The following is a 19,273-nucleotide window of genomic DNA, read 5'->3' as shown; positions in this document are numbered from 1 at the left end:
ATATTTATTATTATGAGATCTAGAGTAGAGAGGTTTTCAGATTGCAAGTTTGACCTGGTAGGAAGTTATACTAACTATTCAAGACCATGGCCTTGGATAATTTTTCTTTAATTTATTATCCTCTGGTCCTATAACACTGATGCTGAATTCATTAAAATAATGCAGCTTTAATTGTAACTTGGAAAAACATATCTAGCAGCACTGGTATGCAGACAGCAGCAACAGACAGGTTCAGTTGATACCCCAGGGTGATATGGCCAAGGATCCAGTTAGGGCTTTTGCCATCTGATGAGTTAGCTTTAATATAGTGTCTGAGTTGGAGAGATGAGATCATTTTGATTAAAACATATCCACAACCACCATGATTTGTATTACTTATCTGATTGCCCAGTAGTAGGTTATAGTTATCCAGAATGTAGGCTGAAGGACAGGTAGTCATCTTTTATCCATGGAAGTTGAAGGGGTGAAAGCAATTTACATGAGATTTAGAGAAAGGGTAAAAACTGAAGTACTTCAAATAATAGGCAAAATTAATAATGTTTGTGAGGTATAGAAGTAGTGTTAAAGGGAATAAAACAGAGTGATGAAGAAGAACAGGCTACGGAAGGGAGTAATAAGAGAAAAGGGAATTCGATTTTGTGAGGGTATTGTCTAAGGCTATAAAGTAGGTTTTTATAAGTGCAATTTTAGTGTGGAAGACAAAGAGTAGAAAAGAATGCGAGAGTGGAAAGGCTTTTAATAGGATTAAGTTAATCAGTTAGTAAGACAGTACTGAGAAGGGGGGGGTGCTATCATGTGACGTATTACAACTTTTTTTTTTTTGGAAAAAGTGACTGGATGACAGGATTTCGGGTAGTGTTTAGATGATTGGAGGAAGGGATTTATGGGAGTAGTTAGTAGCTACAAATTTAATGATATCGGGGTGGCTGGGTGGGTGGGAATGTATTATTTGCAAGATAAGTTCTAATCAAAAGAAATTAGATTGAATATCTTTTCAAATGATTACAGTAGAATCTTCGTTTTATAAACCTAAGAGGAGACATGACTGAGTAGAAGGGTCTGCAACACTACATAATTATGAATTGGTGGACAACAACACGGTTTGGATAAGGATGTCTATAGTGAGATTAAGATAACAGGCACTATTCAACAGCATTGCTTAAGAAATGTATTACAACCAAAATTAGCATGATTATGACCATAATGATATAGATATTGCAGAACAGTAATCTCTTTCACAAATTTTTTTCTCACTCCCTAGATTCCACTCTCACTGTGTAGTGAAACTTGTTCCCCTGGTTACCGGAGGTCTTTACGAAGAGGGCAGCCTATTTGCTGTGCAGACTGCATTCCATGTTCCATCAAAGAGATTGCCAATGAAACAGGTTGGTATTTAGGGGCACCCAAATTAGATAGCACTGTTCTAAAGCTGAATACATTGTTTTATTCTTGTTTAATGCTTTCCATAATTTCTGTGACTTTTATGCAAGACAACCACTATAAGCTACAGGACAGACAATCTATCTTTAAGTGAAACATACCTGTTGGATCTTGATTTGATATATAAGTATCTGCCAGTTAAATAGGCGCTATTGTCCCACAGACATTCATTTATTAATGAAACATTAAGTACATTTTATATAAGTAAATGGCAGCGATGCCTTCATCTATTTGTCTTACTATTCTTCTTCCCTTCTTCTTCTTCTTCATGCATGTAATCCATATTAGGCCTCACTGTTTGTTCAATGGGGATATCCTTTTGCAGTAACTCACGCTTGGGTGTGGGTAATGCTGGGTTTAAAAAAAGAGTTGAAGCCCGAGTGAACAACAAGTCAGTAATGGGTAAGCCTGCACTAGCTATACCTACATATAAATTATTCCTTTTGTGCACTGATATCATTTAAGAAAGCTGTTTCTTAACTTAAAGTAATTTTATAAGGCTACTTCTTTTCTGATCTGTCTATATTCACATCGGGGAGTGACCGCTGCATAGTTATGTACAGCACTTAGACTCATCAATGTCAGTGCTTGCACAGTGCATCCATTTAACGCATTTGCTGACATGTTTTAAATGGAGGCAGGAGCTTGCTCACTGCTGATGACCCATGAGATTTTCCCAATTTAAAAAAGGAACATCCTATGTTGATTCAAACAGTATTGTGATGTGTCACAAGGCAAAGTTTTCTATGAAAACGTTTGACTCTTGGTTTTCATTTCTCAGCTTATTATGTGTGAATAATATGACATCTGTTAACTCTTTTACCACATAATTTCTGTTAGTGTAACTGCATCTGGGAGCTGGATTCACCTTTGTGGGTAATGTTAGATTTATTATGGACATGCTAACTGGTCTCTCCAAGCAGCATGCATGTTTTGGAATATTAAGTAGTTTTTTTTTTAATACTAAAGTCTTATCCAGGTAATATTTATCTGTATGGTGATGGATATTTGTTTTCAATGCTTGCATTTCACATTACCAGGATAAACTGAAAATTGCTTTGTACCATAGACTATTAGTATATTTGGATCAGTTAAATATTTTATATAGAAATAAAAAACCCATACCATTTTAATTCTATTCATAAGACCTGACTTTTAAAATGCTTGAGACAGTGATGACCCATTTGTGTTCCAGTTATATGGTGGAACATTGTTCCATTCCAACAGACAGAGTTTACTAACACTAATTTGTGAGACAAATGGTTATATAGTATTCTGGAATTTTTCCTCTAGAACATCAGTATTAATGCTGATATGAATGGAATAAGAAATTCAGTAGACTTTGCTAGTGAATCAGCTTTTAACATTTATAAATTTACAAGTTTTTAATTTCATATACAGGATGATCATTTATTTATTTATAGCATCTCTTATACGGAAGAAGTACTGTGATAATTTGTTAAATCTGTAAATTGTTTTAATGAGTGTTTGACTATTATTGGATAGTGTATAATTGATAGGTTGACTTTTTTGATATATAAAGGCAATAATTTTATGTGGAATTTTATCTGAAGAAGTCTTGAAATGAAAATGCAGTGATTCATTTAAAGTTTTTTGCTGGCCTTTTAATAAATTGCTTATTTTGCACTGGACTTCATGAGTGCTTTTGTATTTTACTAATTTTACTGGTTTCCCTTTTGGGTTGTACTTGTTTCTTATTTTTGTGTTTTTATGATGCAAGGGAGCCAAAAGAACTCAAAAACAAAATTTCATAGGAAGAGAATGCTAGGAAAGGTAGCCAATGCTGCATTCATACTGCAGTCACCACAGAAAACTGCTTTCTTGGGGTAAAAGGTGATAACAGCTGCTGATGATTAATTTCCAGCTTAAGTCCTTTGCTCTATAAGTATCTGCTAAACCTGTTAAACTCCCCAAATCAGATTAAGAAACTGAGCCAGTTTTGGCATGATTATGTTAAGCTTTCATCTGTGAACTTGAAGTAAATGCAATGAGCCTTTCCAAATCATCTGGAAGTTTATGAGGTAAAACACTTTATTTTCCACAAGGTGAAGTGTGAAATGTGAACATACTATGTAAGGAAGGATTAAACCATGTTACCATTATTACTGTTTGGTCACCAAAAATGGGCTTTCAACAGTCTTCATCCATCCCCATGCAGCCCCATCCTAAAATGATTCATTCAGTTGATGTAGAACCATGAAGAAATTTGCAGGAGAAGAGCAACTGTAACTGCTCAGTGCTAGCTGCTTTACATTTTGAGGCTTAGATGCCTTTAAATGAGTGATCAACTTATTTGTGTTTTGCGAAGCTCATATTTATCAATTGTGTCTACATTAGGAAATTTCTTTTTTGAAAAACTTACATTTATATTTCTTAGCTCTTAGACCATATATGTTTATGATGATGTAGAAACTGTTCAGATTATCATAATTTTTTAATCTACTCCGGATATCATCAAGGGAACAGTGTATATTGGGGGGTCTATATCAGAACATCAAAGTATTAAAACTGAATGTTCTGATATCGAACACTATTCAGTGAACGCTAAGAATAGCAAAGCTGCAGAACAGCAAATTCTTTCCTCGAGAAAGAATTTGGTTGGCCGTTTCTGTGGCTTTGCTATTCTTAGCGCTGTGGTGGAAAGTTACGGGTTGGGTTCAGGTAAGTGTGCGATTGTTTGTACGTTAGGGTTAGGGGCGGGTTAAGTGAGTTAGGGTTAGGGCGCGGGTTAGGTGAGTGTGCGATAGTGACGGACCTTAGGGTTAGGGTTTGGGTTAAGGTGAGTGGGTAAATAGTAGTGTATGTTTAGTTTAGTGTAGCATTAGATGTAGGAATTTAAGTGTATGTGTGTGGTTGCTGTTTGTTTGATGTGCTTGTGTTGTGTGTATGTGTTTTGGAGCAGCAAATTTTTTCCATGGGAAAAAATTCGCTGTTCTGAATGTTCAATATTTTCATGTTTAGATGTTTTGTGGCCGATGAAATAGCATTCACTATTTTCATCTTTCGATAATGTGATATAAACGCCATATTGGGGATTCCCTTTAATAGTTGGCTAATTGCTGTAGCATAGAACGAGACTCCAAATTCAAATCTGTTACATTGAAACACATCTTTTTTCATGTTAATGGTTGCAAAATACTTACATGATTCTTTCATCTCAGTCTGTACATTTGCCTGTGCTAAACTGATCCTTACAAAGCTTTTCTTTTAACTGGGCACTCAAAAATTTCTTTAGATCAAGGTAATGGATGCTACACAGAATAATAATCATAAAATATACAGAAACATTAACATCTCCCAAATACTTTTCTTTAATGTAGTGCAGGAGAAATGCACATATCCCATCATTCCATTCAGCCTGAAGCAGTATTCTGACATTTTCCAACCTTCATAACTTCAGTTTCACTTTAGCATAAGTGCACATGGTATTCGATGAGCTGTGTGTGTGAAACTAATATTCTGTTCCCCCTTTTTGGGTATTGGAAAGGGTGGCTACCAGTGATAGTGGTGGGGATTGGGAGAACAAGTTAGAGTACAGGGAAATGATATGGCAGTTGAGGTTAGATGCCTGTACTCCACCTGGTATGAATGACTATGTATCACTTCTACCTGAGTTAAAGTTAAAGGCATCTAAGCCTTTTAAAAGAGCTAAAAATAATAAATAAAATCAAACAACCCTGTAACAATTAGATTGTTTATACCACTGTGGATCTATTTATATGCATATATAAATTTATGTATATACATATATATATATATATATATATATATATATATATATATATATATATATATATATATGGATCTACTTCATATGATCGAAAGCTCATATGATCGACAACCATTTGACTGACACCAAAACACCTGAAGCTCAAATCACCTAAAGCTCATATGATCGAAAATCATAACATCGGCACATGAAATCCAAAGCATTCTGCCCTTTCCCCACTGAAGCGTGACCCTGGAGTAGGAATAAATTGATAGGGTGGGTGTGGGGGGTGAAGCCCCCCACATATGTCAAAAATTTTAAACATACACATGGATACTTATAACAGAAATTACTATATTTATCTAAATAATGTGGGGGCTCCACCCCCCACACCCCCCTAACTATTTATTCCTACTCCAGGATCGCGCTACAGTGGGGAAAGGACATAATGCTTTGGATTTCATGTGTCAATGTTATGAGTTTCGATCATATGAGCTTTAGGTGTTTTGTACTTTAGGTGTTTTGGTGTCAGTCAAATGGTTGTCGATCATATGAGCTGTCGATCATATGAAGTAGACCCATATATATATATATATATATATATATATATATATATATATATATATATATTAATGGATTTCCTAACACAGGTATATTAGAATATGTTAGTAATATCAGGATTTTTAATACTGTTTACCTACGTATATTGTTTATAAGGTTTCCATATATGCTTTTTGAAAAAATATTTTTAAAGGATAAAGTTGTTTTTATATTAGTAGTTCATTTCATGCTTTTAGGCTCTTTTATGTTTCATGTATTAAGTCTGTCTATTTATTACAAATTATAATATTTATTTATTACAAAGTGGTTAACATATGGTTATTTATTCATCATTTTTTACATACAAATGAAAATGAGTTTATTTATACCTATTTTTTCATATATATGTTTTAAAAATATAGTCCCTGATTCATTTGTATGAAATACTGAATTAATTAACTTATATCCAATTAGGAGACATGGTGCTGTTTAAAAAGCTGTGCAGTGATAGGGTTCTTGATTCTGATGAAGTCGTCTGTATGAAGTAAAAAGCACTTAATCCTATTGAGTGACATCTTATTGTGTGATACTGCTGTTTTTTTATCATGTGTTGGGAGCTATTAAAGATTTACTATCACCTTTTGGACCAGTGGTTTACTTCATTACACTGTTGTGTGTTTCGTGTTGAGGAGGGACAGCCTTTATTGGAGCTCTGCCTGCCAGGTTGTGTTCAACATATGGATTTGTGCCTAGTTGAGAGAGTTTATCTATTATGCTCGAGTGAGGAATAGTATCAAAGGCTTTGGCCAGATCAAGGTCGGCAGTGTGCACCGTCTGGCGTCTTCCCCTTGTACATGGCTTTGGTGACTGTCTCAAAGAAGTCGACCAGATTTAGCAGACATGGCCTCCCCTTGACAAAGCTAAACAGTGTGGGATCAAGTGTTTGTAGGTTGCCAATGTCCTTGTTAATGAGGTCCAAGATAATCCATTCTATGGCCTTGCACATCAGGCTAGTTAGGCTGATGGGTCTATAATTTCCCAGATCGGTGGACACTCCACCTTTGTGTAAAGGGATGACAGTGGCTGTCCTCCTCTCAGCTGGGATAAAGCCAGTACTCAGGCTTTTTTGAATAGGGTTTATAATGGTGCTGCAAGTTCCTGTCTGAGTTCACGTAGGATGCAGCCTGGGATGTTACCAGTATCCCATGGAGGCTGTATTTTTTTGCCTTTGAGAGAGCAGTGATGACCAGTTCCCTAGATATAAGGGTAAGGGGGCAGGTACTGGGGATGTCCTGATTTACTGATGGGGGGAACAGATGGGTAAAGTTTTTGCTGTATCTGTCAGCCAGCAGGTTTGCTACATCTACGGCATTTGTCTATGTGGTATCCTTGACCACCAGTTCTGAACAGATCTGGGTGCTTCCTTTGAGGTTGCAGACATATGTAAAGAAGGCCTTATGATTGTCTCTAGTAGATGTGGCCAATTTGGACTCAAAGTTTGCTTTGGAGGATTTCACTAGTGCTCTTATTTGCTTGTTCAGGCTAAGGAGACATTGCTTCCAGTTGGGTACCTGCTTCTTCTTGGTCTTTTTTCCTTTTGTTATAGAGTTTATTTATTGCAGATATCCACCAGACAAGTTTACTCTTCTTTGCTGAGGATGATTTAGTTGTGTCAGGTATTCCTGAGTCCATGCATGTATATAAATGCTTGTATAGTGCTTTGGTGTAGTTTTAGATATTGGTGCCAGTTCCTACAGAGGGTGAGGGGGCTGTGAAGCTGTTTATACCAGCCATTAGGAGGCTGTAATCAGCTTTGGAGAAGTTTTTATGTCTGATCCTAGCTAGAGGGGGGTTGATGGAGATGGTGACTTCGAAAGTGACCACTTTGTGATCGGATCTTATCAGGGAGGATGATACTATGGGGATGCTGCAGTGGTTACTCATGTTGGTTAATACTAAGTCCAATATATTATCACCCCTTCTTGGGGTATTAACTCTCTGTTTCAAGGCATTTGCATTGACAGAGTCAAGGAATCTCTGGGCATATGTGTTCTAGCATGAGTAGTTCTTCCAGTCTATGTTTGGGAAGTTAAAGTCACCCAAGATCAGGGTAAAGGGTTGAATCTTGATATATTCAAACAGGTCCAAATAGGTGGATTGGACATCCTGAGTCAGATTTGGGGGCCACCTCTAGCTATGATTTGAATAGCGGGTCTTATCACTAGTTAACTGCACCTAGAATGTCTCCTGTGCGTCAGACTGTTTGACCATCCTGGAGGTGTGTATGTCTTTAATGTATATTGAAACTCCACCTCCTTTGGCTTTACTGTCCACAGTTTGGGGTCTGAATGTATGATAGGATGAGTAACCAGGTAAGGCTGGGGTGCCCTCCACAGCTTTGAACCAGGTTTCTGTGTCTGTACAGATGTCAGCATTTTCCAGGGTTAGGAATGCTTGCAATGAGTGCAGTTTTATGTTTAGACTCCTAGCGTTTAGCAGCATGAATTTGTGTTTTGTTGAAAGTTTTATGTTGGTAGTTTTAACCTCATCACCTTACCTAAAAATAGGCACTATAGGGGAGGCAAGAGCCTTTGCCAGAAGCCTGAAGCCCAGGTGAGACAGATGCAGGCCATCTCTGGCAAAGCATTGTGGTCTGTCGATCATATCTTCCCAGGCTGTCAGGTGCTGGGTCCCCCTGGAATGACACCATAAACTAATTTAATTGCTAAAGTCAGTCATTTTCTGTTTGTATTGGGACATCATTCTGGGAGATGGCAGAATGCTGCTTAAGGCTAGGGACATACCTGCCTGGGACACATAATCAGTGAGCTCAATCATGTTTCTCTTCATATAGTCCAGAGAGGTATGTCTCAAGTCATTCATGGCAACATGGACTATGACAGTCATAACTGTACCTGTTGTTCATAGGTTCATAGGTAGGTACTAAGCTATTGGGCCAAGGGCCTAAGTAAGCCTAGCCATCAAGGTTCCCTGGCTTATGCCACCCAAGAAAGTTATTTTCCTGTACCACTGTCGAGCAGAGCCACAGAAATGATCCCCGGGGTGTATTTGCTATTTCCCATCCACTCATCAAGATTTTTCTTGAAAAGTGCTAATGAGGAACTTTCCTAGACATAGATGGGTAGCTTGTTCCAGAGTATGGGAAGTCTCTGGAACAGGAATCTATCCCTCCAGCATGTCTTGTTTATTGTGGTGACAAGGTTTAGGTCCCTAGAGCATGTAGCTCTGAGGGATTAGGATTTCTTTAGGTATAGCATGTCCAACAGCTCTGGATTTGACATAGCTTAATATGTTAGGCAGAGATCACCTCGGAGTAGCTGATATGCTACGGAGTAAAGCTGGAGCTTTTTGAGATGGTCAGTGTAGGGCATCTGTTTGAGGCCAGTAATCCTCTTTATGAGGTACTTCTGTGGTCTTTTCATCTGTTGCAGATGTCTTGTAAGGTACATTCCAAAAGGGAAGTTGTACTCTATAATGGGTCTAATGAATGTCGAGTAGAGGGGAACAATGACCTCTTTTTTCCTGGATGAGAACCCTTTTGTGATGAGGTGTGTCATGTAGAAGGACTTCCTGACTACTGGACTACTGTGGCAATGTGATTATCAAAGGAGAGACTACTGTCCACCTGGGTCCCAAGGTCTCTTATCACACATTCGGTGTTAAGTAGACTGCTGCCTATGTGGTAGTTCATGGGTACAGAGTTTTTACCAAGGGGGATGACAATGCAATTTGTGGCATTGAGCTTTGGGCCATGGCTCTGACACCAGGCATCTGTCTCAGAGAGGCCCTTCTGTAGGATGTCCACATCATTTGGGGCCTCAACTATGGGTTCTAGTTTGCAGTCATCTGCAAATTTTGTTAGCCAGAGGCCTTCTGTGTTAGCCTGTACTTCAGAGAGGTAGATACCAAACAGGAGAGGGCTCAGGACTGAACCCTGTGGTACTCCACTTGTCAGTTAGCAACCCATCTTGTGACATAGGGACTTATACCTGGTTTGGTGAGTTTAGCTATAATTCCAGAATGGGGGATGGTGTCAAAAGCCTTGGCGAGGTCAAGATAGGCTGTGTGAACCACCCTACCATTGTCTACGGCTTTTGTGATTGCCTCAAAGAAGTCGATCAGGTTCAGGAGGCATGAGCTGCCTTTTATAAACCTGAACTGGGTGGGGTCCAGAGTTTGGAGGTCTTTGCTTATGAGTTCCATGATGATACGTTCCATGGCCTTGCAGACCAGGCTCATCAGGATAATAGGGTGATAGTTCCTGGGATCAGTGGTGGCTCCCCCTTTGTGGAGTGGGATAACTGTTGCTGTGCAACATTCAGTGGGCACAAAGTCTGATTTGAGGCTATGACTGAACATGGTGCTTAGGTAGGGAGTCAGTTCATTCTGAAATTTGTGTAAAACGCAGCCTGGGATGTTGTCCAGTCCCATAGATGCTGTGTTTTTGGTTTTAGAAAGTGCAGCTCTTACCTGTGTAGTTGGACTTGAGTGCGTGTGTGATATGGTGGATTCTGGCACCTGACAGACAACTAACCGTGACTTTCTCCTTATCCAGCCTGGTGAGAGGCACATCTGTGTGCCTCAAAATGGAGTCACCTATGACTAATATGTTGGGTTTATGGTGAATCCTTAGTGGTTGTGAGGCGTAGGTGTGTGGACTATGCATGGTATGTGGTGTGGAGGGCTGTGGAGATAACGTGTGTTTTTGCCTCGAAGGTCTCCTTTGTTTGGGTATAATATGTTTATGAGGACCTCCGCATATGTAGGTGTGTGTTATATAGGTGTAGATGGTGTTTGAGGTGTAGTGATTGTGGTGACAACCTTTTCAGTGCCAGATATATTGAGGGGGAGAGAGCTTCAACTGTAGGTTCCTAATGTAATTGCATCTCTTACAGATTATGTTCCTAGGTGGTAGTAGTAGATGGTTGTCCATGTACATGAGGCAGTTTCTACACTGTCTCAGGATGCCCATATCAACCAGACTAGCAGGAGAAACTTTAGGAAATTGTCCATCCATATTTGTCAGAATCTGAGGGAGAAAGGCCAGGGAGAGCTAAGGTGTGGGTGTAAAGTCCAAGTGCTTAAACCAAAACAAAGAGCTTAGAATAACACTTAAGAATAACACTTGACAATTTAGACAGGCTATAAACAAACAGTAATAAATGCAACAGAAAAGATGCAGTTGAACACTTTAGAGAACAGGCAGCAAGCAGCAGGAAAAAGCAAAGCAAGATGAAGTAACAGAGTAGTAGGAAGAAACAGAAATTAGAAGAATATAAGCAGCTGAATAAAGTGCCTTTGTTTCTAAGTAAAAAGGGAGAGAGCAGGAACAGAAGATAATTCAAGGTTAAGGGACTACGGGGTTTGGCCTTCCTAAATTATCTCTGTATTAGATAGAATGAGCTAGAGAAATGGGAATGGAAGGAGTTTCCCAGATCAAATTTGCAGTCTGATCACTACTGTGCTTGGGCTATGTTGTCTCAATATCCCATGCACCACACCTTGATAGACTGATTCCAGATGGGGGGTGGGGGGCTAATTAAGATTTAGGTGCAATCAGTGTTATTCCCTGCCTTCAGCTTTCTGTGTGGGTCTTCCTACTATCCTCAAAGAAAATATTCTGTACCACCCCTTCACATGTTAATCAACATGATTTTAACACATGCACCACCTTAAAGTTTTGCAGCACAGTCTTCATTCTGTGTCTTTCCCTCTCCCTGCTAGGTCATAGAAAAAAAAGCCTCTTTTACTTTAAATTTCACTCTGTAGTGCTGTGAGAATATTTCTTTTTTTTATTTTATACATTACAAATTATATTTTCTTGTTAACCTACCTACTCTAATTAATTAATGTAACTGATGTATTTGTCTTCGGAGCAATACTCTATATTTTCTCTGTTTTCTATAAATGTATGTAAGCACGTGTATTTCTGTGAATTGTATCTGATCGCTATGTCAGTTTATGTTCTATAGTGGGGCAGCAAGCAGGTGTCAGTACAGATTTGTTCCATAGTTCTTTTATACCAGACACACACACACACAACAACAACAACAACAACAATGCATGGTTAATGTGGGCAAATCTGTTTGTTCAATATCACTACCTGCTACCCATCACCTTGTCAGCACCTGTCAGTCCACAGCTGCATGATTTGTGCTGCCATCCCCATTATTGTTGGCTTGGTATGGAATTCTTAAGCAAAAGAAGCTGAGAGGTATGAATACATGGTGTTAGTAAATATTATGCTTTAATTCCTGAAATGTGGATGGTCACTGTACTGGAAACATTATTTTAATAATTAACTGCTTGCACTCAAAATCAAAATGAAAGTGTCTGAGATTACTACAATTGTGTTATGTTTTGCATCAGTGACATGAAATAGTAAGTAGTCATTTAATTGTTGTAACATAACCCCTTTACTTCTTTAGTCTTACATCCAACATTGCAAGTTAAAAATGGTCGTGCTAGTAATGTTCCCGCTAAAAAGTGCAGCCCTGCTGTTGTTAATCTGTCATGCCTTTTATAATAGCTTTTAGTTCCTTGTTTTCTTTTTCTTTTGTGTTTGTGTGTGTGCGTGCGTGCGTGCGTGCGTGTGTGTGTGTGTGTGTGTGTGTGTTTGTGTCTAGTGGGAGGAAGGTTGATGCATTTATTTATTTATATTATTTTATTTTACTTATTTTGACATTTGTTGACCGGGCTAGTCTGACTGGGCAGAAGCCTTTTTTCAGCAGAAACCTGGGAGAAAAGCTCCAGCAATATTAGTTACATAGTTATAACTATTGCATAAATGGACCTAGGCAGAAGTGATACAATGAATTACAGTCTGTTTTGAAGAAAAGAAAAAATACAAAATACATAACAGACAGGAACAAGTATGACATGACCTTGAGGCAAAAACGTTAAAATGTTAGTGCTCAGTTCATATTTTAAAGTGTGATTTAATGTCCCAATTCATATTTTGCAGTGAGTTTAAGTGATTCAATCTGCTGATTAGGATAACTGAAGCAAAGTCAGATGATGTTATGCTGTAAATCATCATTACATTCAGCTACATATACTGTTTGGCTTTCATTATTTTAGTAGTATCACAAAACCTGAAAAACAAAACAGAATGGCATTTCCTGACGGTACAAGTATCTTACTGCTCTTCTTTTTAAATAAATTAAAGACATGTAAATATATTAATTACTCAATGTTGCTTTTCTATTTATTACTGTTAAACAAAGAGAAATGGCTTATTCATTATTCATTGTAGAGTAAGTCTTCAAATCAAAAGCCATTATTAAGTTCCTGATTCTTTAAATAAATGTGTGGAAACAACATATATTGAATAATGTATTTAATAACACATTCATGAACAATAATGTGCAACAGAGTAAATAACTTTCTTAAAAATGAATTTCATAAATAGAGGTTGATTATATTAGCATCAAGTGTTTAACTGAATTGTAGATTATTTATGTTGTTGCACATCACAGATAAGTACTTACTGTATCTTTCAGTCTAACATAGATTAATGCTTACTGAAATCATATCAATGTAATTAATTTGATGGTGTATAATCATTTTACTGTGCCAGGATCAATGTAATACCGCAGATAATTTTATATATATTGAACGTGTAAGTGCAACTGTAACTGCTGGTTTTGAACCCATCACCTTACGTTCTTGAGGCAGAGACATCATCATCCTCAACTCTCTTTTTCTTATTTTCTATATACGTTCAAGGTGTTCTGTCAACTGTCACCATCTCTCTCTCGATTCAATGCCATTGTCCTACCTTCTTCAACTTCCATGCCTGACTGTTGCCGGGCATCTTTCACACAATCCATCCATCTCTTTGCTTGATGGCCTCATTTCCTCCTGCCTTCTTTACCAGATTGCTTTCTGCCTTTTTGCACATGTTCCTCAACTACCGTAATCTGTTCTTTGACCTTCTGTGTAACTGGAGCTACTTTGGCTTCTGTTCTTATGTTTTCATTTCTATGTCTGTCCCACACCGTGCATCCTACCACCTTTCTATTACCTCTAGCATTATTAATCCCAGATGACTGGAGAATAGGCATACTAGTATCAGTGTACAAGAACGAAGGGGACATTCACAACTGTGGGCAGTACAGAGGTATTAAATGCCTGTCACACTACATCTAAGTTTTGGAGAGTGTGATTGATCAATGAATATGTGGAATAGTAGAAAGTAAGATGGGAGTTGAGCAGTTCGTATTTAGATCAGGAAGCAGCACAACCGACTTTATGTTTGCAGTGAGACAGATAATTGAGAAGAAGCTAGAGATGAGGAAAGAGTCCAATTGTGCATTCCTAGACTTGGAAAAAGCATATGGCAAGATCCCAAGAAAGCTTATTTGGGCAGTCCTGTGGTGGTTCAAACTCCCAGAAACATTGGTAGAATTAGTGCTGGTTATGTCAAGGACCCAATGACTCAAGAACAAACAGTGCTCAATCTTACAGAGGTTCTTCCAGTGGGAGTAAATATGCATCAGGGTTCAGCTATGAGATCACCGTTGTTCATAATGGTGATGGACTACATCAGCAAACAGGTCAGAGGGGACAGATCAGTAAAGTTGCTGTATGATGACAATGTAGCATTACAGGCAGACTATGAGCAAGAACTTCAGCAAAGAATAAGGTAATGTAATGCAAAACTGAAGGCACATGAGATGAAACTGAGTACAGATAAGACAGTTGTAATTGAAACAAATGGAAGAAATCAGAAGAAGTTGAGATAGAAGGTAAATAATGGAGCAGGCTAACAGTTTCTAGTATCTAGAAAAGGTGGTTGAGAAGAAGAGAAAATGAGGTGGTCAAAGTAAGAATCATAGGGGCTGCAGAGACACACACATTTGTTCTTGGGAGGAAATCCATGCGGCCACCAGGAGAGCATGCAGACTTCACACAAACAGTGGCTAGAGAGATCTGAATTAGACTTTATAACTTTTTTGTCTGATGCACAGATCTTAACCATTACCCCATAATGTCTCTATGATGAGATACTCTGTGACATTCTTAAGCATTCTGTGCAGCACCATACATTATCATGCACAGTGAGCTGACCCAGGCGATTATGTGATTCTGAAAACCCAAGCTATGCCATAGTCATTCCATATAAATGGGTACCTTATACTTTGCTCTACAAGGTAATGACAACACAAGTACCTTACCTTAGAAAAACTTTTCTGTAATACTGCTACTATTCAGTCTAATTATGTCTGAATGTCTGAATATGTGAGTAGGATATTGATGACAGCATCAAGGAAACATTTTCCTTCCTTCTGTGTTCTTTTCTTAAGTTTTGGATTTTTCTTAGTATATTGATTTTCAAAATGCTAGCATTGATCACCTGCATTTAGACGGCTGTGCATTTTGATAAATTTTATGTGTGTGTGTGTGTGTGTGTGTGTGTGTGTGTGTGTGTGTGCGCTTGTGTATACATATATACATACATACGTACATACATACATAAATATCCCACTTTTCCACAAGTTTGCATATATGGAGTCAGGGTATCGTATCAACAGGGACCATCATCTAGAGCCAATGTTCACACTGCCAGGTGGCTAGCATATAAATAGATATGGATCTACTTTGATGCATCAAAATTACAGTTAATCGAAACTCACTTAGCTGCTCCCAATTCTTTGAAACTTCAGTTATCCAAAAGCACGAACTGCCAAAATCCTTTCCCTATGAAAGGAACCACTTGACCACAATGAGAAAAAACCCACATGGACCAAAACTAAACCCACCTTTCACAGGGAAAGGCTTTCAGCAGTCTGTGCTTCCAGATAACTGAAGATTCAAAGAACTGGCAACTAGTAAGTGACCTTCAATTAACTGTAATTTCAATGGGTTGAAGTGGACCCATATATATATTTTTATATATATATATATATATATATATATATATATATATGTATATATATATATATATATATATATATATATATATATATATATATATATATATATATATATATATATATATATATATATATATATATATATGTGTGTGTGTGTGTGTGTGTATATATATATATATATATATATATATATATATAGTTAAACATCTATATGAATATAAACACAGAAATATATATACATATATATATATATATATATATATATATATATATATATATATATATATATATATATATATATATATATATATATATAGACTGCTGTGTATTTTGATAAATTTTATAGATGTGTGTGTGTGTGTGTGTGTGTGTGTGTGTGTGTGTGTGTGTGTGTGTGTGTGTGTGTGTGTGTGTGTGTGTGTGTGTGTGTGTGTGTGTGTGTTTGTGGTGTGTGTATGTATACAGAGAGAGAGAGAGAGAAGGAAGTTCTTTTTGGCCTAGTGCTCATTTGTTTGACCTAGTAAAACTGTGACTTGATTTTACTGAACATTGGATTTGCCGAGCATGTAGTTTCCCAGTTTTGGTTATGGTGAGTTGTACATATAGAAGCTCAAGTGCATCATGTTGCTTGAACCATCTTGATATCTGATGTAAATAAATACATCTCCACCCTTTGTCCATTTCTTCAGAGTAACTAGTCTAAATGTGTGAAAGGCATCATAGCCCTGCATTGCTAGTATGCTCGCTGTGGATTTGAACCTTGTCACAGTAACTACATAGACATTTATATTCTCCAGAGTGAGGAGAATGTGCAGGGAGTGGAAAAACAATATCTTCCATTTGTTTTGTGGCACCAGGCATGGAGAAGATAAAATGCTACTCACTACTAGGCTCATACCTGCTTGGGACAAATAGTTAGAGAGCGCCAGCATGTCTCACTTCATATAGTTCAGTTAGGTATGTCTCAGGTCACTTATGCCAACATGGTTTATGACTAAATCATACTGGCGCTTATGGGTCAGTGACTTGAATGCATGCATGATTTGATGGATCCTGGCCTCTGATAAGCAACTTAATATAACCCTCTCCTTGCTCAGCATGGTGAGTGAGACATCAGTGTCTCACAATGGAGTCCCCTTTGAGCAAAACCTTATGGGATTAGACATTGAGACACTGTGAGATGTGATGTGGCTGTGTGTGTCATGGTGGGTATTGTACCAGAAATGTGTTTTGGAGTTTGTTGAAGATACTTATTGTAATTGCTGTTTCTCAAAGGCATTTGAGATTTAGGCAGTGAACTTTTAAGTGAGTCTACAATTTTATCCATTTTCAGCTGAGGCCCGGGGAGAAAAGCTCCACAAAAAAAAAAAAAAAAAAAAAAACACAGAAAATACATATACATGGGTGAAAATTGACATCATATTACAATATACGGTAAATACATGGATTAATACAAATATTAATGCACATATGACATGTACAGTAATACACATATACCGTCATTAAAACAAGATAAATACAATATTATGTTGCACTGAAACGTGCTGACATGTTATAATTGCGACATTTCATTACTCACTCATAAAGCAAATGTCGGAGTGGAAAAGTTCAAATGGTGGATAAGGAGGAGGACAGGAAGAGGAGGAAGAGTGAGAAAAAGTGTTTGTTGGAAATAGCAATTGTGGTAGATATGGGAGGCAGGAGAAATAATGAGTAAAAGCAAAATTACAAGTAACAGAAATGAAACCAAGGAAAAGTTCAGTTTTGATGTATATCAGTATTAGATGAGAAGGAGCTAATTTTTTACCAAAAGAGCAGCAAGTGCAAAGCCAGGAGTCAAAGAGGCATCCTTTTAGTTGTAGCTTAAATAAATGAATGTTATTTATTGTCCTGATTGGTGCAGGCATCATATTCCAGACTTTTGCTACACAGTGTGAGAACATATTGAACACAGTTTTTGTAAGGCTTATAGATGTCAAGCAAATTTTTGTCAGATCAAAGGTGACAACCTTGGATGTATTTGCCCCATAGACTCCCTTACTTAAATATACTAATTGTGCAGTCACACAACAGTGGAGAAAAGAAAAAAAAGCCAGTCACTGCTTCCATTCAAATATAAAACGCAACAACACATACACAGTCAGTCATGAATCAGTCAAATGTGATTTCAGTCAAATGAGACTGTCAGTTTTGTTCAGTCCACAGCAATTTAGTGAAATATTATTCAGTCAAAAGAACAAGTACCATATATGAATGTTTGTGTGCGTGTGTATGTTTGTGTATGTGTATGTGCGTGTGTGTGTGTGCGCTTGTGTATGTGTCTGTATTTAAGATTCTTGTATATTTTACTGTTTTCCTTTAACTGTTGACATTAATGTATGCATTTAAATTTTAGAGATACCATGGCCTGGCCTTTTTACCTTCTGTGATATTATGGGCAAGTACCAGCATGGCCAGCTGGAGTTTTCTAAAGAATGATATGTCCTTTGAATATCAAGCTGATTTATACAAGAAGCTTGTATTACAACAGTATTAGAACTGTATGTCATTTATATAGCAAACTGAATTTGTACAGATGCTTGTGCTGAAAATGTATTTGTGAGCTTTGCTTGTACTAAAATGAAGCAACAGTGCACCCTGCTGAAATGTAGAGAAATGTACAGATATTATAGTAGCTGAATTAAATGTATATGTTTTAATAGAGAATACTGGCACAGCAGAGGTTAACTTTAAGAAAAATAGGGGAAATGTAAATAAGCTGTTAATCCATTAAAACAGCACCTCACAGTGCTGAATGGGACTGCAGACACTGGCTCTGGGAATGAGCCTCTGTTCATTAGCTCAATGAAAAGAGGGGAGGCCTCAGGCACTGCAGCAAACATTTGGATGCGTATTGTGGCTGTCTGAGCTAAATTCCTGTCTCAGCTTTAAAGGGGAATACTAGAGTCCAGTGACCAGATGAGGTCATTCTGCCAGCCCACTTGGAAATTATATTTTATATAGTAAAAAGAGAAATCTCAGAATATTGAGTATTCTGTTTGGGAACCCTGGCTAGAAAGACCCTCACCCACAGCATCTTGTCTTGCTGTAGTAAGTAACTTAACTAGGGAACAGTAATTATTTTACATTCAGTCAGGAATATAGAGAAGCTTAGTTTAGAGAGTATTTTTCTTTATTTTTATGAGTCTGTCAATCAATGTTAATTTTAATATTTTCTATGATGTGAACACTGGGTATATATATTCAGTATTTTTATGCTCTTTTGTTATTTATTATTAAATATATTTAAAACTTGTATTGTGGCTGGTCCTTGTAGAAAGTATCTAACCTTTGAGAGTACTTATATTTATTTGGTGACGCTGTGTGGGCCACTCCAGAATGCCTAGCCATCTTGGTGAATTGCTACCATTTATATTAGTATTAATATTACACAGTATAATTGGACACCCTTTGTTAAGGGCCTTAGAGCAGCTGAATGAGGAGTGTCTGATGGCAGTAATAACTACCATATAGTCTGAGCCGAAGGGGGCACAGCTAATAAACGTGTGCCAGCCTTTCCCATGTGTGTGTGTTTGTGTGTGTGTGCAACTCGAATCTCTCATTGTGTATGTGTGTGTGTGTGTGTGTGTGTGTGTGTGTGTGTTAGCTACTTGGTGCAGGGACA

General features: G+C 37.6%; 1 protein-coding gene across 1 annotated transcript in view; it reads left to right on the top strand.

Moving 5' to 3' along the window:
- LOC122808230 (extracellular calcium-sensing receptor-like) overlaps nt 1-19,273 on the top strand; it is a 77,009-nt gene that overhangs the window by 37,730 nt on the left and 20,006 nt on the right. Inside the window, exon 3 of the mRNA XM_044079193.1 lies at nt 1,262-1,385. Coding sequence (XP_043935128.1) covers nt 1,262-1,385 — 124 coding nt within the window. The remainder of the gene's footprint in view (nt 1-1,261; nt 1,386-19,273) is intronic.

This window comes from Protopterus annectens, chromosome 8.part0 (assembly GCF_019279795.1).
Source record: "Protopterus annectens isolate FY-2018-M chromosome 8.part0, PAN1.0, whole genome shotgun sequence".
NCBI lineage: Eukaryota > Metazoa > Chordata > Ceratodontiformes > Protopteridae > Protopterus > Protopterus annectens.
The sequence above is the reverse complement of the archived record's forward strand: the minus strand, read 5'-3'. Positions and strand labels throughout refer to the sequence as shown.